The 22291-nt window shown below is 50.1% G+C and overlaps 6 protein-coding genes across 6 annotated transcripts; 5 read left to right on the top strand and 1 right to left on the bottom strand.

The window, feature by feature from the left end:
- Positions 1-3063: 3063 nt before the first annotated feature.
- On the bottom strand, positions 3064-6365 carry pmr1 (Ca(2+)/Mn(2+)-transporting P-type ATPase PMR1; the record flags this gene model as incomplete). The annotated part of the gene is made up of 3 exons (XM_056960581.1): positions 3064-3638; positions 3686-6164; positions 6255-6365. The coding sequence occupies 3 exons, from the start codon at positions 6363-6365 to the stop codon at positions 3064-3066; spliced, it is 3165 nt and encodes a 1054-aa protein (XP_056806736.1).
- Positions 6366-7172: 807 nt separating this feature from the next.
- N7506_011289 (Rad21/Rec8 N-terminal domain-containing protein) lies at positions 7173-7934 on the top strand (the record flags this gene model as incomplete). Its single annotated transcript, XM_056960582.1, has 2 exons — positions 7173-7436; positions 7488-7934. The coding sequence occupies 2 exons, from the start codon at positions 7173-7175 to the stop codon at positions 7932-7934; spliced, it is 711 nt and encodes a 236-aa protein (XP_056806737.1).
- A 43-nt stretch (positions 7935-7977) lies between these two features.
- Positions 7978-8985, top strand: N7506_011290 (uncharacterized protein; the record flags this gene model as incomplete). Its single annotated transcript, XM_056960583.1, has 1 exon — positions 7978-8985. One exon carries the CDS (start codon positions 7978-7980, stop codon positions 8983-8985), a length of 1008 nt encoding a protein of 335 aa, XP_056806738.1.
- Positions 8986-9902: 917 nt separating this feature from the next.
- N7506_011291 (MFS transporter) lies at positions 9903-12395 on the top strand (the record flags this gene model as incomplete). Its single annotated transcript, XM_056960584.1, has 11 exons — positions 9903-10303; positions 10358-10467; positions 10523-10557; positions 10611-10855; positions 10912-10944; positions 10996-11082; positions 11133-11542; positions 11598-11709; positions 11823-11956; positions 12137-12209; positions 12329-12395. Coding segments are annotated over 11 exons (1707 nt in total), but the record flags the coding sequence as incomplete, so codon positions are not given.
- Positions 12396-14768: 2373 nt separating this feature from the next.
- On the top strand, positions 14769-16970 carry N7506_011292 (Zn(II)2Cys6 transcription factor domain-containing protein; the record flags this gene model as incomplete). Its single annotated transcript, XM_056960585.1, has 3 exons — positions 14769-14991; positions 15054-16900; positions 16953-16970. The coding sequence occupies 3 exons, from the start codon at positions 14769-14771 to the stop codon at positions 16968-16970; spliced, it is 2088 nt and encodes a 695-aa protein (XP_056806740.1).
- Positions 16971-17611: 641 nt separating this feature from the next.
- Positions 17612-20300, top strand: fmn1 (riboflavin kinase; the record flags this gene model as incomplete). The annotated part of the gene is made up of 6 exons (XM_056960586.1): positions 17612-17728; positions 17821-18021; positions 18112-18395; positions 18718-19145; positions 19221-19907; positions 19957-20300. The coding sequence occupies 6 exons, from the start codon at positions 17612-17614 to the stop codon at positions 20298-20300; spliced, it is 2061 nt and encodes a 686-aa protein (XP_056806741.1).
- Positions 20301-22291: the final 1991 nt, after the last annotated feature.

Here is a 22291-nt window from a genome sequence, read left to right on the forward strand (position 1 = left end):
AAGTCAAAGTCGTTGAAAGTACCGAAGAAACCCCCAGATTAAAATTGGAAAAATAAGAGTCAAATTAGAAGCGAATAAGTCCGAAGAGCAATAAGTATGAGGCAGCCGCGGCAGGGGAGAAAATCGGGAGTTGGTGAAAGGGTTGGTCGAAAGGGCAGAGATTGTGACAATATCAATGGGATAAGCGGTTTAATCACTCCCTTTTAAGGTTGTTCCAGTGTTTCCCCATGTTCTCCAGATCGCTTCTCGTATGCCTGGAGGGTATTATATGTACCTCTTATTCAATCCCATTAGTCTCTCCCCCCTCTCTCGGCGTAGAAATCCGTCTCACGGTGGCAACCTCATCGTAGCTGGAGGAGATAACCCTCTTGGCTCGCGATTGCTGACGAACTAGTGAATCGGGGAACAGTTCCTAAGGTTTCAGGGAAGTGGATTCCCAAGGGATTGGATCTATATATACTTCTTCATTTCTTCACTTTTTACTAAAGAGCTAATAGAGCTAGAGTTGATTCCGGATAGAAGATACGGAGTCTCCGTAGTCAAAAGATAGCTTATCTCCATATATTCTGCAGGTACGAGGACGGCTTTCATATTGCGGAGAGCAAACGTCTACTCCATACGGAGAACAGCGTAACTCCGTACTAGTCTCTTATCTCGGCAGTCAACGAGGAAGGTGGTGAGATCACAATCAGCGCGAATTGTCAGTCACCTCGATATGTCTATCTGCAACTCCTTGCCTCTGATTGGTCGAGATGGGCTCAAGATAAGAGCTCTTGCCACAAATCCACCAAGTGGGTCAGCCAAGCCTTCTTGTCCCTTTCTGTTTTGGGACTAGTTCTCGGGCTAGCGCGCTGTTATGGATGCGAGTCAATTGGCCCTAGATAAGCTCTAAATTTGCCTCCAGCCCCTTCCGTTTTTTCCCGATCCCGATGGCCGACTTTCGGGTTCCCACCGGTGCCGGAGGCTTCTGTTCCGTATACTTCAAGAGGCAAATATTGGTCTACTTCGTCCATGGGCATATGGAGTATTTCAAATCTTGTTTTGTAGTCTATCTACTTGGCTGCTTCAAATTATTGTCTAGTAGTGGCTCATCCTAAACCTGGAATCTTGGAATGTTTTCGTCATTCTCACCCGTGAACACGGGAAAGTTCCAAGGGTGTTCCTTGATATATATCTATCTACGGAGTACTTTTTCTGCATACCTAGACACCCCAGGGCTAGTTTCATATCGAAGTCATAGCACAGCCCGCCACCGCGGCACTGGACTTTCAGCCCTAGGCAGTCTTCACCATTTTGCCATCAAAGTATTAATAGCATACTCACCTAGCCCCGATCTAGGTCGGTCGGGAAGTATTCTAGAAAGATGGAGATTCGGGCTCTAGGTAAGACATGGGTTTAGAATTTTGAAGGCCTTCCACCAAGCATGAATATGCTCAAAGCTGCATAGCCACTTGGGCAGGTGTTGATTTCTCCGTAGGACCTCGGGACATCGTCGTCCGTGACAACCTTGAAAGTAGGTTCGCCTGTCGTGACCTCACCAGCATGAACCAGTCCATAGACCTCGGGATCGACGAGCATCAGCAACAGCCTCAAATTTATGGCACAACGCAAATGCACCCGACGACGCCTTAATCGCAAGCTCGAGATCCTCAAGGCACGAGTGCAAGCGCGAGACCGCACCATAAAGTTCCATGTCTGATTGATGGGCGCTTTTGTTACCCACACATCTTCCCCACACCTACGGATTACTCCGTAGGTTGTACATATCTCCCACCCGGCCATTTTCTTGTCGCGTGCAAAAGCTAAGGCACCTGTCTTAGCACCCGATCAGTCATTCATACTGAAACCGTGCAGCGAACAGAAAACAGTTGCCATCCAACACGATAGGCCATAACAGAGCACTCGGGTTGGGCACTCAAATCGAACCATGCCAATCCACATAGTGGAGCCCGGGCACATTCACGTCTTACTCAGACACTGCCAAGCCCCAGAAAGGAACCAAATTCATCCGCATTAGGTTTAGCGTTTAACAAATTCGGCTTAGGCTTATATAGCAAAATTTGGCAAAATCGCCCATCAGCAACGGCCGGCTGGCCCAATGGCAAGGCGCTTGACTACGAGGTCCACAAAAAACCCTTGACATCAAGAGATTGCAGGTTCGATCCCTGCGTCGGTCACTCATAGATTTTTGGCTCGGTTTGAGCCAGTCTGATCTATTGTGGTGGTGTTTTTTTGGGGCATCGTTGATAATTGAAACCAGTGGACGATATGGAGGGGACGGATGGAGGGGACGGATGGAGGGGACGGATGGAGGGGACGGATGGAGGGGACGGATGGAGGGGACGGATGGAGGGGACGGAAACCGAAAACAGGTAAGAGGCAGTCTAGATGGGAGATCTTTGTATAAAGATATCCTTTGCAGAACTCGGGTAGGTAAGGTAGGTCATTGTGAGACGTCGCCTGGGGCCGAGAGACCTTGTCAAGTTAAGCATTTGAAAGATCGGCTCGCAGTGTTGAAAGAGTAGTATTCCGAATCTGAGAGAGTAGCTTGATCTTGTGATCACCGGGGACATCACAGAGTACTTCAGGTGAAAAGTGTCGAGCGACTCTATCCCAGTTTCTAGGTTATAGGTACGCCAGGAGGATAAAGTCCGTGGACATTGGCTATGGTGGGCTTGGGCGCCACGAACCAAGCAAGATTGGATGTCCAGGTGTCATCGTAAAGTTGTTATATGGTCCTGTGAGGGACTTCACAGAGCCTGATGTTACGAGGTGGATAGCGCCGGGTTGAAGTGTAGGTAGGACGAACGCATCAAGAACCTTGGAATGAATAAGAACAACCTTGGATGCTGCAAAGGAAATCCATGAAATCTAGATGAACTGACAACTACATTGATTGTATTGAAAATCAAAGTGAGAAAGAGCAGCATGTGCGCTGGCAACTGACAGTGCTCTATTATGTATATTGAACATCGACCGAGGTATGATAAACTACACATGTCTGTATCATGGTACATCTCTAATATCGTAACAAGAAATCCGACTCATGCAATGCACCAGAAATCAGACGTTGGCACTATACCCCGAGCCGACTCCGCGGCGGCGGCGCATAGCATGCAAATATTTGCGACCTTCATCGACCCAGAACACAGAGCTGGTGAGGAAAACCAGCTTGACAATGGATGCGAAGGTGAGAGGCTCGGTCTGGAAGATGCGCTGCAGGAAAGGCAGGTAGATGACACAGGCCTGGCCGGCTAGGGAGCCCAGCACGGCGTAGTTGAACATTTTGTTCCCAAAGAGCGAGATCTCGCCGCGAAGAACAGACTTGCCTTCGCTGCGGCAGCTTAGCGCATTGAACATATCGAAGAGGACGAAGCAGGTGAAGGTCATTGTCGTATCGTGGGCTGTGACAACCCGGGAACGCTTGTCCACGGGAGATCCGTCGGTGATGTCGCCCATCTCGTGGATGTAGATAGACAATGTACCGATCATAATGACCAGAGCTTGAGTGAGTACACGCTGAATAAGAGGCTTTGTAAGAACACGGGCTGTCTTGGGTCGTGGTGGCCGGTTCATGATTGTCGGATCCACGGGCTCCACGCCGAGGGACTGGGCTGGCGGGCCATCCATGAGAATATCTAGAGATTGTTAGACGAGCACGGTAATTAGATATGGGGTGACTCACTGATCCACAAGATCTGCATGGCATTGAGCGGATTCTTGAAACCAAGCGTGGTGCTCAGAAGCACAAGACTGAGTGCAGCCACACTGGTACTGAGTTGGAATGTGATGAAGTTTTGAATGTTGTAGAAGATGCCCTTGCCCTGCTCGATGGCACGCAGGATGGTCGAGAAATCGTCGTCTGTGAGAATCATGTCCGCTGCCTCCTTAGCAACGTCGGTACCAAGCTTGCCCATGGAGATACCAATATCGGCCTTCTTCAGAGCAGGAGCGTCGTTTACACCGTCACCGGTCATGGCAACCACGTCGCCGCGAGATTGAAGCGCATGGACAATCTTGAGCTTATGGTCTGGGCTCGTGCGAGCAAAGATCGAGACTGTGGAAATTGCTTGAGCAAGCTCACCAAGGGTCATGCGATCAAGTTCATCGCCGCGTATAACTGAGCGGGAATTAGGAGCATCGCTAACCGGCATACCCAGTTTCTTCGCAATGGCCACAGCTGTGGTTTCGGCGTCACCAGTAATCATAATGATCCTGACACCGCCAGACATCAAGCGCCGAATGGATTTGTGCACGTCCTTGCGAGGCGGGTCATTCATACCCACCAGGCCAGCGAAGACAAGACCGTTGTACCGCTCATCCTCATCAACCTGAGCAGATTTTGGCGAGCGGTAGCCTCTATTGCCTCTGGATTCACGAACAGCTCCGCTGGCGAAGGCAAGAACCCGAAGACCCTCTGATGCCATGCTTTCAGCTGCGTTACGGATGATTTGGCGCCGAGGCTCATCGAGAATGACTTCTCGGCCATCCTTGGTGAGGTATGTGTCAGAGCGAGCCAGGACCTGTTCAAGAGCGCCCTTGATGTAAGCGACGTGCGAGCCTCCGTGCGACCCATTAGTGCTACCAATAACAACACCCATCCACTTGCGCTCGGAACTAAATGGCGTTTCATGGACACGTGCACTGATCCGGTCGCGTACATCGTCTTCGCCCAAATGATCCAGCAGGTCAAGAACAGCAACATCAGTCGGTTGGCCGACCCAGCGACTCTTGGAAGCAGAATCACCGTTGACAGTTGAGGAGAGGACAGCCGCAGATGAGGCGCTGGCCGGCGAGTTGGCATGGATCCGCGACAACCGAGAGTTGTTGGCAATGTTACCGACTCGAAGGATCGTCTGTGCCGCAGGACCAGGAGTGACAGAGGTCATGTCCCGCTGCACCTCGAACGGTTCTTCACAGTCGAAGTGCCACATCTTCGTGACTGTCATGTGGTTGAGGGTCAGAGTTCCAGTTTTGTCCGAGCAAACCACGTTGACAGAGCCAAGGGTTTCAACGCTAGGTAGTCTTCGCATGATAGCTCCTCTCTTGGCCATGCGCAAAACACCCAGAGCAAGAGTGACAGTGACAATGATAGGTAAACCTTCTGGAATCGCTGCAACAGCGAGCGAAACACCAATCGTGAACATTTCAAGAAGTTTACGACCCTGCAGAAGACCAATAACGACAATCAGCGCGATGACACCGAAAGAGATGTAGCTCAATTCCTGACCCAAGCGGTCCATAGACAGCTGGAGCGGGGTTCTGGGGCTTTCAATTTCCTGCAAAGACATCGAAATGCTACCGAATTCAGTCTTTGCACCGGTCGAGATGACGATACCCTGGCCATAGCCCGAGCGAACTAGTGTACCCATGAAGGCGATGTTATGCTGTTCATTCAATCGAATGTCAGCACCCACAGCACCGGTAGCTGGTGCATCATAGAATGGTGAGCGAGGTGGTTGTGGTGTATTCAACACCGCAGTGGTTCCGTTCGCCGTGCTACGAAGCGCTTCGGCATATTTGGACACAGGTTCATTCTCGCCAGTCAAGTTCGATTCGTCGATGCCAAGGTCTGTTGCAGCGGTAATCCGAATATCAGCAGGGATGCGGTCTCCGGTAGTGAATAGGACCAAATCGCCGGCCACCAGCTCATGGGCTGGAACGGTTGAGGATGCCTTGACCGCAGCAGACGCGGAGTTGGGGCTCTTGCTCTTGAGCTCGTCCATTTCCATACCAGAGTCCAAGGGCGGAGTCCCGCTATTCTCAGCTGTAGTGGATGTCGTGTTGGGAAGATCACGGATCAAATGGGCGTAATGAGGCACCAGGCGGCTCAGCGCCTCCAAGGACTTCTCCGACCGGTACTCCTGAACAAAGCCAACTGTCACCACAATTGTCACCGCTAGAGTAATACTGATAGCATCGTCATAGTTTCCCATCACAAATGAGATTCCCGCAGAACCGAGCAGGAGGAGAATGAGGGTCTCTTTGAATTGTTTGGCGAAGCGTAGCCATAGGGGTTCCGGCTCTTCGTGAGGAAGCTCGTTCGGTCCATCTCGCGCCAGGCGTACCTCCGCCTCAGCGGGGGTTATACCGTGCAGTAGAGAAGTTCGTAATCGCTCGGCGGTTTCATGAGGCTCGAGCCACGAATAGGTGGAGGTGGATGTCTGTGAGGGTAAACGACCAGGTTAGCTCTCCCAGTCGTGCAACGCCCGTGGCGAGATTGGGTGAATCGATGAATGTCGAGGATGACTCACCGAAGAAGGAGCATTTGGAGATGCGGTCATAGGGGTCGTGGACGGGGGCCGTAAAGAGTCGTTTTTCGATGCATTATGCAAAGGTAATGACGGTGTCGCGGACCTTGACATCTCTCATGCTTTGCTAAAAGGAGATAAAGGCGATTGATTGAATAGAGGCTTAACAATTGCGTGAGACAGTTCTCATTCCGTCTCAATAAGAATTGACAAATGCTGCGACAAACCACGTTAGATGCGATCTGGCAGCACCTTTATTATGGGGCGAGACAAGTGGATTTGCGGAGTCGGCGCAATGCGGCCGACAAACCAAGGGAGACTAACAGGTGTTGAACAAAAAATATAAGATTGTCGTTCGAGTCGCTTCTCGCTGTAGTCCGAACCGCGAATTGACACCGTTCAGAGCATCCAGTCGGCTTGGGATGAGCCAAGTCCCATGATGATGCTTTACCCATTGCGGCTTAGTGAGAGACGGCAAAGGGTTAATCCGAGAGCTGCATCGAGTCTAGCGTACATGTCACGTGCATAATATCTTGACACGTGACCACATTCCCACCCCCTCAATTACATCAGCAAAAATGGGATTGACGCCTGATTTCCACCGACGCGCATCTTTTCTCGGTTCCTCAGCCAACTTGATCTTATCCCTGGCGCGCATATTCCCCTCCGTATCTTTAATAACACCTTTTATGTCTTGAGAGCGACGTGCATCAAGTGCATATTTACCTCCTCTTTCTTTGGGATACACTCGAACCCCTTTAATACAATTACTGAGTGCGAGTCATCGCCCGAGTCTTTGTTTTCCCGGTTCCAGCGCGTCGTGCTTTCCACCTTATCCCCGCGCCGGGCGGGTCTTGTCCTTTACAGAATTGGTGAACAAATCTTCACCATTGTATAGTATCCGATCACGACACAGAAAATATGTTCTATTCTGAGACTCTACTGTCGAAAACGGGGCCGCTGGCTCGCGTTTGGCTGTCGGCTAACATTGAGCGCAAGCTCTCCAAGTCGCACATCCTGCAGTCGGACATTGAGAGCAGTGTCAATGCCATCGTCGACCAAGGCCAGGCTCCCATGGCCTTGCGATTGAGTGGTCAATTGCTTTTGGGTGTTGTTCGAATCTACAGCCGCAAAGCTCGCTACCTGCTTGACGACTGCAATGAAGCTCTCATGAAAATCAAAATGGTAAGCAGCCACCAAGAAGTGACCACGACGTGATCTAACAATATATTCCAGGCCTTCCGCCTCACGAACAACAATGACTTGGCCTCCACTGTCGTTGCTCCTGGTGGCATCACACTTCCCGATGTCCTTACTGAGTCTGATCTTTTCACCAACCTCGACACATCCCTACTCTTCCCTCAGACCCTCGATCTGGAGCCTGCTGCCAAGCGGCCCGGTGGCATGGACTTTGGAAGCCAACTTTTGCCCGACAGCAGCTTCCGCCGCTCTGTTTCTCAGGAACCCGCACGCCTCGAAGACCCTTCCCTGGTCGATCTCGACTTTGGTGAAGATGAATTGCCGCTTGGAAATGACCCGACCATGGAAGTTGGTCGAGACGCCCCTGCACCTCGCCCTGTGGAGGAGGATCTCTTCAGTGATGCTGGCAAATTCAACGACGGCGATGACTTGGAATTGGACCTCGGCGACGACGATGCCCCCCCTGGACAGAATGGACCTTGACGACGGCCATGACAATGTGAACGACCTTCTTCCGGATGCCCCTATGGACTTTGGAAATGATGACTTTGGTGGTGGCGACGAAACACCCCGTGCTATTGATACCCGATTCCAGCGTGACTCCGAAAGCCCACTCTCCGATGCTGGATCCGACCAAATGAACCGACTAGAGGAGGAGTTTAACCGCGAGGAAACTGCTACCCCGGAGGCGACCACCGCCCAGCAGGGCCAGCGTGCGAAGCGCCAGAAGCTTTTGGCGCTCGACAAGGAGGTTGCAATCTCGAGCGCCAAGTTCAAGGATCAGCAAAACGATCGTTCCGCCATCATGAAGCCCGCTTCTTTCCTGCCCCGTGACCCAGTTCTTCTCACACTCATGAACCGTCAGCAGAACGGCGACTTTGTGTCTAGTGTATTCGGTGAGGACCGGGGCCGCGGATGGGCGCCTGAGCTACGTGGGATGCTCTCTTTGGACTCTGTTAAGAGGGCCGGTGAATTGAAGCGCAAGCGTGATAGCGGTGTCTCTGACATGGATATCGCTGCCGCCGACCTCCCTGCTCTCGAGCTTGGCGACGACGAACACACTGTCGCCCTCGACGAGGGTATTTCTCTTGACACCACCATGAACCAGCGCTCTGAGATTGAGTTCCCCGCGGACGATGGAGAGCAATTGCATCTCAGCGACGACGGTGGCATGGACCAGGGTATTGATGAGCTGGACGACACGATCGTTCACCCTGTGGACACCGAGCCGGTCTCGATGGGCACCAAGCACGCCGTGCACATTCTCCGCGAGAAGCTTGGTGACGAGTCCACTCAGCAGAAGCAGAGCGTTTTGTTCCAGGACATGCTCCCCGAGCAGCGCTCGTCCAAGGCCGACGCCACCAAGATGTTTTTCGAGGTTTTGGTTTTGGCCACAAAGGATGCCGTCAAGGTCGACCAGGGCACCAAGTCTATTGGTGGTCCCCTTGAGATTCATGGTAAGCCGGCACTCTGGGGCTCCTGGGCCGAGGAAAATGCTGGTGGTGCTATGAGCCAGCTCACTCAGGCTCTGTAGAGCTTTGACCGCAAAAGCAAACCTTGAATCTTTGGCGCATCTTATTCTTCTTGTACAGCTCAACTTTGGGATGGTTCATGGAATGTCTCGGTTGAGATGTGGAGTTCATGTTTGGCTATAGCATCGCTTGGATGACTATCAGGTGTTTGGCGGAATAGGATTGGTTTACTTCTTTTGGGATTTAAGCGCCGCACGGGTGCCCGGGTGTTCTGGAGCGATTTTGATGAATTGGTAGTGATAGTCATAGCTTAATTGAACATAACAAACAACCTTGGAAGTCTCGCACATCATATCCACTGTATAATCGCGTGTCAAAAGAATTGCACGGGTTCATATAGAAAGCAGTCAGCAATCCCGTGTAATTCTTTTGACCTATCATGGTAGATGCAATTGAACCCCAGGAGGGAGTGAGATTAGGCAGAAGAAACATCTTGGAAAGGGACTTCAGAGCCATGAATTGTAGGAATACCCGACCTTCCAAGGCTGCGGTCTCAATGTTACACGATCCACTAACGTTCCCACGTGGAGGACTCGGAGATTTAGTGCCGCGCGTGGTTTACCCGTACCGAATGCTACCTCACCCCAAACGCCCCAAACTCTGGAGGTCAAGATGACCTGCAGAGTAAATAGATCTTATAGTTCTAGGCATTGAAGTATATAGTTATATCAAACTCTAATAATCCCCCCATTTTCGGCTACTTAGAATGATATCATTCGGCTTTACCAAAAGTGGGCAACGGAAATAAACCCCCGTAATAGACTCACCCCGGCTTTGATTGATCAGCTCGGCTTCTGAGGCGCGAACCTCCCGATCTTTTTTATCAGTCACTCCGCCCAGCAAACCCTTTCCCTATCCCAGGCAATCGTTTCCGATTACTCACCTAGAACAACTTTTGAACCAAAATCGCAAATGAGCTGAGCTCAGTCACCCGCCCACCATGTCATCGCGATCTAGCATATCACGCTACAATCCCGGCGAAAAGACCGAAAGAGCCGACTCGGTGCCAAGCGAAAGCGAATTAGACCGATCAAAGTCCGAGGACGTCACGTTTGCTCCGATCGCCACAACGGCTGTTCATGACGGTGCACCACTTCAAACACAGCGCTCCAATGCGGGGAAATCTATGAGATCAATTGAGCGCAGCTGGTCATTGAATGATGGAACTAGTGTCACGGGCAATGAGGTCGAAGCTGGCGCGGATGAGGATACAGGGTTTACTGTCGGGTGGGATGAAAACGACCCCGAGAACCCCCGCAATATGAGCAAGGCCCGTCGGTGGTTGATCGTTGTTATTGTTTCGCTGGGATCGCTTTGCGTGTGAGCTTCTATCTCGTTGGTTGCGTCTGCGCGCGGTGCACTGACCGTTTACAGGACCTGTACCTCGTCGATGTATACCACGACATATGGCCAATTAATGCAGGAATTCAATTGCTCGCAAGAAGTCGCAACTCTTGGGTTGTCGCTATTCATCTGGGGACTTGGTGAGTTTTTATTACTACATGTCTCCTGTGGGCTTTGTTGACGCTTTGATTCTAGGTATTGGTCCGCTCTTCCTGAGCCCATTGTCGGAGGTTTGTTGTTCGGCTGTCAACAGTATTACTGCGACTTATCTAACTTCGGATAGTTTTACGGCCGGAGGATCATTTACATCGTGTCATTCTCGCTTTTCCTTGTATGGCTTGTCCCGTGTGCGGTGGCTAAGAACACCCAGACAATGCTTATCGCTCGATTCTTCAATGGATTGTCCGGCAGTGCATTCTTAAGTGTTGCTGGTGGTACAGTTGGTGATATGTTTGATCGACATGAGCTCGCTTTTCCAATGATGCTCTACACAGCGAGTCCTTTCGTAGGACCGGAAGTTGGTCCTTTGTGAGTGGTGTCATATTTGCTGGATTATGCGCCAAGTACTGACGATAAACTCCTAGGGTTGGTGGATTCATCAACGCATACAGCAGCTGGTAAGCTTCTATATTGCCTTCAAAGTCAAATCAATTTAACGTGGCTTGCAGGCGCTGGGTTTTTTACGTGCTTTTGATCTGGACTGGCGTATTACTCGTCTCGATGATCTTCCTTGTCCCTGAGACATACCACCCAGTGTATGGATCTTCAATTGCTATAATAAATTAGGAAGTTCTAACAGTCTTAGGCTTTTGAGGCGCAGAGCGCAGAAGCTCCGCCAGGAAACCGGAGACGACCGATGGAAAGCGCCGATCGAGAAGCTCGATCGCTCAGTGGCTCAAACCGTTCTGCGTTCAATGTATCGCCCCGTGCTCCTTTTGACACTGGAGCCTATGTGCCTGTGTCTTTGTATCTTTTCGGCCATTCTGCTAGGTATTTTGTACCTATTCTTCGGTGCTTTCCAGCTGGTATTCTCCGAGGTCTACGGAATGGTCATATGGCAGCGCGGTCTATGTTTCCTTGGTCTTTTCGTGGGAATGGTGATGGCAATTCTCTCAGACCCGATCTGGCGCCGGAACTATATTCGCCTGGAGCGCAATCACGAGAGGGCAACAAACAAAATAGATGACTTCCAACCGGAATGGCGACTTCCCTCTGGTAAGTTACTTCACCGCGCTTGCTCATTATGAACTAGTCATTAATTTCAAAAAAGCCATCTTGGGTGGACCTTTGGTCACGATAGGCCTGTTCATTTTCGCTTGGACGATCTACCCTGACGTCCATTGGATTGGGCCTATCATTGGCAGTGGAATATTTGGTGCAGGGTAAGATCAATTATTGCAATTCACCTGACCACCCCGTCGGTCTTAGAATCCCTTTTCGCTTGGCTCTCCTGATCGTGTGATACTAACTTGCTGTGTCATTGTGTCACTTCCAGGACAATCCTAGTATACTCCGGTATTTTCACCTTTTTGGTCGACGCCTACCCAACATTTGCCGCCAGCGCGCTGGCGGCCAACAGCTTCACCCGATCTTCTTTTGCCGGTATCTTCCCACTTTTCGGCATCCAGAGTAAGTCTGCCTTGTGATTGTTCTGAAAAAAAGCTCCCATTGTCTGTGCTTTGCATGAGAACGCTCCTGCGGGCCGCTGCATTGTATCTTGTATAGGCTAGTCTGCAGCTCTGCTCAATGCTTGAGCTTTGCCTATGCTTATACGCAATAAGTTGTCGAATGAAGCTAACGGCTATGCAGTGTACAACAACCTTGGATTCCACTGGGCAACTTCGTTGCTTGCGTTCCTGACCCTTGTTATGACCCCTTTCCCGTAAGTGATGATTTGTGTTTCTCGATATCCCATTGAACGTGGTTTTGGTCTCGGCCACCTGATGACCCAAGCCCAGTCTATATTCTCCCTCGAAGATTGCATACTAACAAACATTTCAGATACCTGTTTTACCGGTATGGTAGCCAGATTCGAAAGAAAAGTCGATTTGCCACTTCGCGGATGTGATCAAGGCTACTGTGTACAAACTCACAAGTCGTATAGCTACCACCGCCCAAAACTTAGTTCAGCTAGCGTACAACCTACATAATTTTTACTTTAATCTCCTTTCCCCTCATTTGAGGCTTTGATCTTAGAACCTTGGAATGACTTGAATGGGTACTCTTGATAAGTCTTGGAGGGCTACGTGACTTATGAATTAGTTGAACATATTCTAGGGCAATCAATAGCTTATCAATAAGATGCACTTGGCACTCAATTACCTCCCTCCATCAAATTGTGTTGAATACCGGGCAGCTCTTTTACAAGGGCACCCACAGACTTTCCCTTGCTGCCATTGCATATTCCTTCACCGAAAACCAGTTTTGTTTGAATGGAATATGTTGTAAACAGCGACCACGGTCCCCATGAATTTGTTGGGGAGCTTTCGAATTGAGACATCACTGTAGAGAATAGGGTTCTTCAAACCTGGTCTGCAATCCTAGATCAAGACCCAACGCTTCCAGCTGCTGTACTGCCTGCAGTCAAGAAGTTGGTGACATGGAGAATGATACAAGCCCGTATGACTAGCAAGGATATGCCTCCCGTCCGCTACACTAAGGTCCTCGGTAGGTGGGTTGTGTATCTGAGATCTTGAGTTCTCCGCTCTAAGCCATAAGCCCCCAAGCCGAAGATGAAGCTAAAGATACTTCCTAGCGTGTTTGGCGCATGAAGAACTGATGGACCCCATTTCCTCCGTGGATGCACATTGGACGGATGTGATCCGAACGGACCAAGTCCGGTCTTGAATTCTCCGACGGCACCTCCCAATCCAGGCCAGTTGCAAAGTATACGGGCATCATGTGGTCCCGCATTCCCTTCACAGGCAATCATCCCCAACCGTCAATAATAAACCAAGTTTATATGGTGAGCGATATTGTCTACCTAGCCTCGGTAGAGCTCAGCGGTCCCTCGGGACAAAACGGGACCGAACAGCGACCCGGAAACCGTGAAAAGTCTCGCTGAAGCGGGGTCTGTACCGGTTCTTCTAAAGCGTTAAGAGTGCATCAATTCAGTTCAGTATTTTGCTTCAAAGTGTGTTGTCTCTAAAGCTCAAAGGCGGCTATACAATAGCCCTGGTAAGTCCCACACGTGCTCAATTGCCCCAGCCGCGGGGTTACGGTTATCCCGTATACGCTGTACCCGATCGGGAGCTGGACCGTGGTTCAGCCAATCATATTCTCCGGACGCGGCAAAATTACCACCTGTTTTCGGTAATGCATTGAAATCGGTAACCGCTGTTACAACGATCAAATGCCGGCCCGGTGGTTTTTGTTCTTCTCCAGTGGCCGCCGGTCTAAACGTCAGCATGTGAGTATGTGAATCGATCTACAAGGCTGAGGGCAAGCAAAAAAATTGAGCAGATGGTTGAAGGTGAAACATTCCAGGTGATCATTGGGCAGCAAACCTGTAAAAGAAAAGAAAAAGCGCCATTTAAATTAGGTAAAAGTGGCTACGAGTCTTACGAAGTATATCCAACCGTTCCCAGCAGAGAGTGCGAAACATTGCCCTAAAAATTTAGTAAGATTAGATGATAAAAAAACATAGTAAAATACAGTCTTTTTCATCCCGGTCTCTCACGCGAGTTTCTTTTAGTTCTTTGCAATTGGACTGTTGAAGTCTTGCCTGTCGATGCTTAGACACCAGTCACGGGAACACTCCGAAGCCTTCACGTTCATCCACTTTTGACCTTTCCCCGCGCATATCGGCGAGCCCTCTTGTCTTTTACTCCTCATTTCCCACCGGCTCGTCAACCGACCTCACGGTACCCTTTCTTTTTTTTTTTTTTTTGGAAAGAACTTCGCATCTTCCCCGCAGCCGAAGTCGTGTCCGCCTCTCCACTCCAATTCAGCCGCGCCCGAACCGTTGCGGCATTTTTCTGCTTTTGTCAGCTCGACAATCTTCTCGTTGTAAACCACCCTGCAGTCCTTCAATGTGTCAGATCACCTATTCGGCCCACCTTCAGTCTATCGCCTCCCATTACACCGATCCGGCTTGCCGTCACTCCGACGCCCACTAGCTGTAGTCGCAAACGCGCGATTATAGGAACCAACGACCGAATAGATTTCCCGACCTCGAGGAGCAGATTTGGAGGACTGGAAGAGTCCAAAGGGATCACCAGCTCTTTGCGACCCTATAAGCAGGCAGAAAGTCGCGCTGAAGATCCGCTCGTCCGTTGACACCGAGGCGTGGATGGTATCATTCACAGTGTCGCCACTACGCTTGAGTCACTTAGACCGAACATTCCAATCATAACAAGGGCGCTGCGATTCCTGGAATTCGCGATTCACCTCAATCTCGTGGAGGTGTCTATATACTGTGCGTCTCGGAATATATGCCGAAATGAACGTGGAAAGCAAGAATGACTCCCCGGTCCCTGTGGACCCGAGCGGAGATCGCGATTCTGCTGATATGACGGAACACGAACAAATGGATGTAAAGCCCAAAATGAATGGCGATAGCAAGGCGGAGCGCAAGGCTGCCAATGCCAAGGACCCCTCGCGACCGCGGCGCAAGAAGGCCCGGCGAGCTTGCTTCGCCTGCCAGCGAGCTCATTTGACCTGCGGTATGGTGTAGTATTGGACCCTGCGTCTTTTTGACATGTGACTAATTTTTGGCTATTTTTAGGCGATGAGAGACCGTGTCAACGTTGTATCAAGCGTGGTCTTCAAGATGCGTGCCACGATGGCGTTCGCAAGAAAGCAAAGTATCTTCACGATGCTCCAGATGGAGCATTGATGCCCGCTGTAAGCGGTAACAACAACAGTAACGGCAACCTCTACAACAATACGCTTCGCAATAATTTACCCTTGTCTCGGAACGGATCCAACTCCGTCAGCTCAAATCAGCAGCACGCCCACCAACACAGCCAACAACCGACTCCCAATAATAACAACTTCTACCCTACGCCTCAACCTCAGCCAGGCTCCTACAATGTATATCAAGACCCACCGATGAGCCAAAGTCCCTTCACGACGCAATCACCCGTTTCACCCACTTTCAACATGAAGAACAGTACCAATGGTCGGAATTCCAGTCTCTCCTCGACTGTGAACCAGCAGCAACCTACCCCGAACCCCACCCTCTCCGGAGACACGAGCCAGCCGCAAAATCCATTCGCGGGGCCGTTCTTCGATCCCAGTGATCCCGCATTATTTAATTTTGACTTATCAAGCATGAACTTTGAGAACCGTTATGGTGCTCTGGAATTCGGGATGCTTGGCCACATGGCAACTGGGGCTGGTGACTCCCCGACCGACTCTGCAGGACAGCGCGGGTCGATCGGCCGCAGCGGATCTGCACAGTTCTCCACACCAGCTCCTGGATTTGGAGAAAGCCCAGGGAATCAACCTTTCATGTTCGGCGATCCCCTCCTCAATGAATGGTCAACTGGGCCGGCCTCGGGTCAGCATGTGAACGTCGGAGGCGTGTATGGCCAAAATGGCATACTTCCCGAGCACATGAAAGCGAACGCGCCGCACGCGTTTGCGATCGAAAGCGGTCCAGCCAGTTTCACTAGTCCTGGCTCCGCGCCTAGTCCAAACATTGCAACGACAGCATTTGAGGATAGCCCGTTCACTGTTCCTGCTCCCACAAAGTCCAATAGCCTAGTGCCGAATGGTCAACGCCATGTGACATCAGCGTCGATCCTCAAACACCCGAATCTGCAGGTCGGCTCCAAACGGCGCCATCGCAACCCTTCATCGATATACGAGAGTGTGAAGGAGCCTTATGCTTACACCAGTGGATTCCACAACCTGACCGCTTTCATACAACGTCGCTTCACGCCCCAAAAAACAGTGCGAATTGCCAAGGCACTCGCTTCTATCCGACCTTCATTCATCGCAACTACCAAGACGCTCAATCGCGATGATCTCATTTTCATGGAAAAATGCTTCCAGCGAACACTCTGGGAGTATGAAGACTTCATCAACGCCTGCGGGACACCGACAATCGTTTGCCGACGCACTGGTGAAATTGCCGCCGTCGGTAAAGAATTCAGTATTCTGACCGGATGGAAGAAAGATGTTCTGCTCGGCAAGGAGGCTAACTTGAATGTCAACACTGGCGGATCAGGTGTACCGCAATCCGGCACAACCTCGCGCGGAAGCTACACACCGCGAAGCTCCACATTAGAAAATTCCACCGGTGGCCGTCCGCAACCCGTCTTCTTGGCGGAGCTTCTCGACGATGACAGTGTAGTAGAGTTCTACGAAGACTTTGCTCGTCTGGCATTCGGTGATTCTCGTGGCAGTGTTATGACGAAGTGCAAACTTCTGAAATACAAGACCAAAGAGGACATGGAGTCTGCAGCCGACGACAATGGCAAATGGAACAACCACCTACGCAAAGGTGGGATTGCTGGCGAGGCTGGTATGAACCAGCTTGGCTTCAAGGATGGAAAGGTCGAATGCGCGTACTGCTGGACAGTCAAACGTGATGTGTTCGACATTCCGATGCTCATTGTGATGAATGTAAGTTTGGTGTACATCTTTTTAATTGGCCCATCACTAACCTGATCTCTAGTTCTTGCCATGCATTTGATTTCTTATTCTCTTTGATTCTTTCATACCCTCGACAAGGCTCAAACTTCACGCCTGTCTCGATTTTACTTTGATTTTTTTCGGTACATATTTTCTGGATTTGGGATTGTATGATTCCCCCTGATTTCATTTTGTTTTATCTCTTGTCGCCTTACAGATTTCGTGATATTTTCCCACGTTTTCATGTACATACGTTGTGCTTTTCGGTTCTCTGGAGCAAACTCCAGATTTGTCGATATGATCTGTGGTTTTTCGCGGCGCTTAAAAGGGGGATGATTTCTCCAGGATGGGATCGTTACTATACGGGAGCATAATGCTACGATATTGAGTGGGGTCCCTCGTGACCTCGAGCCCTAAGGATAGTTCCGTTCATAAAGAAATAAGCTTAAATCAACCTCAGCCGAGGTCATTCTGTGAAATCCACGGTGCCTGATTTATAAGGTGTTGTATTATAAACCAAACGGGCTTATCGCGATAAACCCCACCGTCGCATTGGACGTGGGAACACTTTCAACAGCATCACGTCGAAACATTGTTTGATCACACAATCCCTACCCCTCGAGCGCAACTTGAAAATAATATAGTTGCTGCCTCCAATCCGATACAACACAAACCACCTTCCCGTGCCCAAATAAAATCACTATGCGCACCGACAAGCCGCGCGATCCGGTGGCCGGCCCCGATGAAGGCCCCGAAGCACCTTACCCCGTGCGATTGTCAGGACCTGTGATCAAGGGATTCGGACGTGGAAGCAAAGATGTGAGTTTTGGACTTGTCTATACCGACTTGCTTCATTCATGCGCGGAGGCCATGCTCGGACACACAGCTGACTCAGAGTGTTCAATGCACAGCTAGGAATCCCCACCGCGAACATCCCCGCCGACGATTTATCAGAAAAGCACCCGGAGTTGGAAACTGGTGTTTACTATGGCGTCGTAGCGCTAGACCCAAAGACATACCAGCATGATTCGTCGAATACATCTGCGGTGATCTTACCTGCCGTGCTGAGCATTGGCTACAACCCTTTTTATAAGAATAAGGTGCGATCAGTGGTAAGTGATATCCTCAAATGCATTATACATTATTGGTTCTACATGCGTTTATGAACTGTCACCCTGGACAACGTTGCTGATTTGATCTAGGAAATCCACATCATGCCCGCTCTCACGGAGCCCTCTCCTACTGCTGGCGGCCAAGAAGGTCAAACCAAATTCCACCGGCTGCCTGATTTCTATAAGACGCGGCTTAATCTGTTGATTCTCGGATACATCCGTCCGGAGTTTGATTACGTCTCATTGGAGGCATTGGTGGAGGATATTCGAGTTGACTGTGAAGTCGCGCGCGAGAGTTTGTTGCGCGATGCTTATAAGGCGTACTTTGTCGAGAGTGAAGCATCGGCATCGAAAGTGGGCGAAGACCGTGCGTGGTTGGTCAATTTTGATTAGCCGAGGGGCTGTAAGGCTGAGATCATCCTGCATTGCGGAATACATTTCCATGCAGATCTCAGCAGTACGAGAACAAAATAGAAGATCATATGATGTTGCATAGCCAAAATCAACAGGTACAATTCCGCTATCTTATCGTTGTGAATCGTCGACGTCACACCAAGAAACCCAAGAAACCCTAAGCATTGGCACCCCATTGGCACCCCATTGGCACCCACAAGGCAGTCATTCTCATGTCTTGACATATGTAATACCAAGACTTCCTCAACCCGAGTTATCCGATAGCTACCGACATTTAAACAGGGGTTTCGACGCCTCTCCAGCCCTACAGCTCCAAGCCATCCGCATCCGGATAACCATGGTCAACGTATTCCGGCGCTTCAGCAGACGCCGAGCGCAAAGCTCGAGCAGTAACTCGCCCGATCAAGCAGAGACTACAGGACCTAATTCTGCGGCTTCCCATCCGCATGGCTTGCAGCGAACCGTCAGTTCAGGCTCCGGCAAACGCAGCCAGCGCTATGAAGAGGTGTCTCCCCGACATCTCTTGCTGATCTCCGACTCAGCTCATTTTGATCCCCATGTTTTTCATTGCTTCCAAGCAGAAGGTTTTGATGTAATGTATCTCCCATTCATCGGGTGTGGAGACGAAGACAAAGATCGCAAAGCACTGGAAAACGAAGTACACCTGAAAGAAGATGAACTCGAAACAGGAGAGCGATATGCGATTGTTGGTATGTTTTGAGTATCTTACTTGGCCCAACTTGGTTGAACTTAGCTATTGAGTCTACATACTGACTACATGCCAGCATACCATCGCCCGGCTTATCTCCTGCTCGCATCGCATCATATGACGTACAGCACCACAAACCCTTTCCCACGTCTGTGCGCTATGATAGCATATTACCCTCTCTCATCCACGGATGAATATACCTACCGCCAAAAAGACAACTGCTCGCCACCAGCTTGCTCCGACACAGGTGCCATATTTGACCCGGGACCTAAATCAACATACCTCCCAATTCAAGTCCACATTCCAGGTCCTCGCGTGCAGGCCTGCGCTCTATGGCCATGGATAAGCCTCAGTGCATCAGAAGGAGACGTCACATACAAGAAGAGACACAGATGCCATGTCTATTCGTACGCAGGGTCCAGAGCCGGCTTCGCAGAGAAAGATATCTCAGAAGACAAATTGGGGGAAGTAGATGAAGAGGTCAATGATGAAGATCTTCTCAGTTCCCAATTAGCTTGGAGCCGAGCTTTGGGGTGTTTACGGCGCTCTTTTGGTGTCGGGAGCCACTGGGCCGTTGTTGATATCGAAACTGTCTGGGAAGAGTATTGGGATCGGGTGTGGGGGGAGCTCGAAAATCGGAAGGAGCACCATGGGAGAATCGCCGAGCCTGCTGTTGATATGTTGACGAGACATGGCCATTATGGTGAAGTTGGCTGTGCTGCCGGAGAATCCTATGTCAAGTGTATTCCCACGGGGGCTGGAGGTGAGTTCAGACAACCCACAGGTTCGTGATATGGGCTAATCACATCCAGGCTCGACGATCTCATCTTTGAGGGACTTTTTCGCCCATGTTTTCATTCCTGCTGGCCCATCTGACCAGCAAGTACGTCTGTTGTCACGCACAGTTGGCTCTGACCGCATTGTAGATGAGGTGATGTTTTCATGTCGGCATACGGCGGAGATCCCTTGGCTTTTACCTGGTGTCCAGCCAACGAATCGAGATATCAAGGTTGTTGTTGTTGTAGTGGCAGGTTTCTGCGCTGGACAGATCACGCGGCAAAGCTTGTATTGGGACCAGGCGAGTGTGCTCGCGCAGGTTGGAGTGATAGATCATGGACTTTTGCCGTTGACACGGGGTGAAGCCCAACATATGTAGTGAACCAGGAAAAGAATTATGATAGCTCACACTTTTCTACAACCAGTCTGATTTGTGCAAAAATGACCTTGGAACAACCATCAAGGATAGTGAATCTAATGTTACTCATATCTCTAGATGAAATTGACATACCCGTGGGCGTGGACGATCCAAGCTCGAAGCTCATCAGATATTAATCTAGGAGAGTTGAATACGTATCTTCAATCTCTGGGCCTTCTGAGTGAGGCCGTGCATATGCAGGTCTATAGCGGCCAGGGTCAATTTCGGTAGTTCAGGTAGGTATCGGTATCGTTCTGGGCTAAGCAGCCCCCACCCCACCTTCTAGAAGAGGGTGTATACGGTAGACCGGGAAGAGAAGATTTAGGGATAGAGAGAGGTCTCTCAAAGGGCCTCGGAAAATATGTGTATAGTAGCATGGAAAAAGACATCTGAAACGAAACTTCAAAAGACACTTCAAAAGACATTTGAGTATCGGAAATTCTGGGATTGACACTGGCCGCTATAGACCTGAGTACTGTGCAGCACTCGCAGTGGTCGAGAACCCAAATATCAATGGTTGGTGTGATCCACTGTCAATGATGAGACGAGTGCCAGCAATAGCACGGTCAAACGCCCACCGATCCTGATAAGAAGAGAAGCGGTACTCTTCTGGCAGCCAAAGAACTCTCTCCCCATTGCAGGTGATCCATTCGCTGTATTTTTCAAGATTGTAGTGTGGTTCAGGACCGGGGAAAAATAGATCCAACGCCTTTTCAGCGGCAGGCTTGTCTCTTTCATTGCCGTCGATACACTTACCGCTGCTTATATCCCATGTTTCAAAGAGTGTTCCATAATCAAGTGATAGCTTGGTGCAGTCAGCAGAAAAACTCAATGAGCTACCAGGCAGATCATGGCATCCCTCCAGTTCAAGGAATTGCGCATAGCGAGAGGAAAGTCGTTCTGCTGAGTGTGCCTTTGTTTTCTTCCAAAGCTTGGTTGTGACCTTCCAAATATTATTATTAGCGTGATTGACAAAGCCATACGATGCAATCATCCCACAAGATGTCATAGCAAGCGCCCTCGGTTCTGCACTATGGGCCTGGAAGCTTTCAAGGCATTTGCCATTCTCCCAATCCCAGACTTGAATGCGCCCATCTCCCAGGCCGGCTAGTATAGTACCTCCGTCTGGCGAGAAAGCAACTGCGTAGACACTTTCTTGAGCGTCCAATGACTTAAGTTTCTTGCCAGATTTTGGTTCCCAGATCTCAATCTGACATGGAGCCGCAGCAAGTGCAAGTAAGCCACCCAGGGAAGATGAGAGTGCACAGTAAGATGAGATATATGCGTCTATTGAGGGGACTGCATCTCCGACGCGCAAGTCATGGAGGCACTCATTAGTATGAGAGTCCCATATCCTCAGAATAGGATACGTGGACAGATATAAATGCGCGATTTTCCCAGGAAGAAATGCAAAGCAGTTCCAAGTCAAATATGCTGACTTGGAAAGAGGGAATTGATCTGCCCTTGAAGACTCCCAAACCTTGACAACTGGCGTGTTCCCCGAAGAGACCAATTTGCCGCCAACCGTACAGGCCACCAATGTCTGATCACGCGGAGTGGTATTGATCTGGTTCAACAAATCCCCACTTTTGCCGTCCCAGGTACACACTTGTCCTGGGCTATGTCCAGAAATGATATTTCCATCAAAGGCAACTGCTATTGATGTGAGACGCCCCCAACCCCACTTTATTGGAGAATCATGATTCACGAGTGTGTCATCCATATCCAGTTTTAGGAGGCAGTCGCCATTCAAGCTCCATATCTTGATAACTTTATGCGAGCCTGAGACAAGAAGCCCATCAGTAGAAACTGCAATTTGCAACTCCCCCCTTGACAGGTCTCCAAAGTCTTGATGCATTCACCATTAGATACGTACCAGACCTTGATTTTCCGAGACTTGTTAAACAATTCAGTGCGGTCGGCGGAGAGAGCTGCAACGTGGTCGGCAGAGA

This window comes from Penicillium brevicompactum (assembly GCF_028827555.1).
Source record: "Penicillium brevicompactum strain IBT 35665 chromosome Unknown utg000007l_segment0_segment0, whole genome shotgun sequence".
NCBI classification, from domain to species: domain Eukaryota; kingdom Fungi; phylum Ascomycota; class Eurotiomycetes; order Eurotiales; family Aspergillaceae; genus Penicillium; species Penicillium brevicompactum.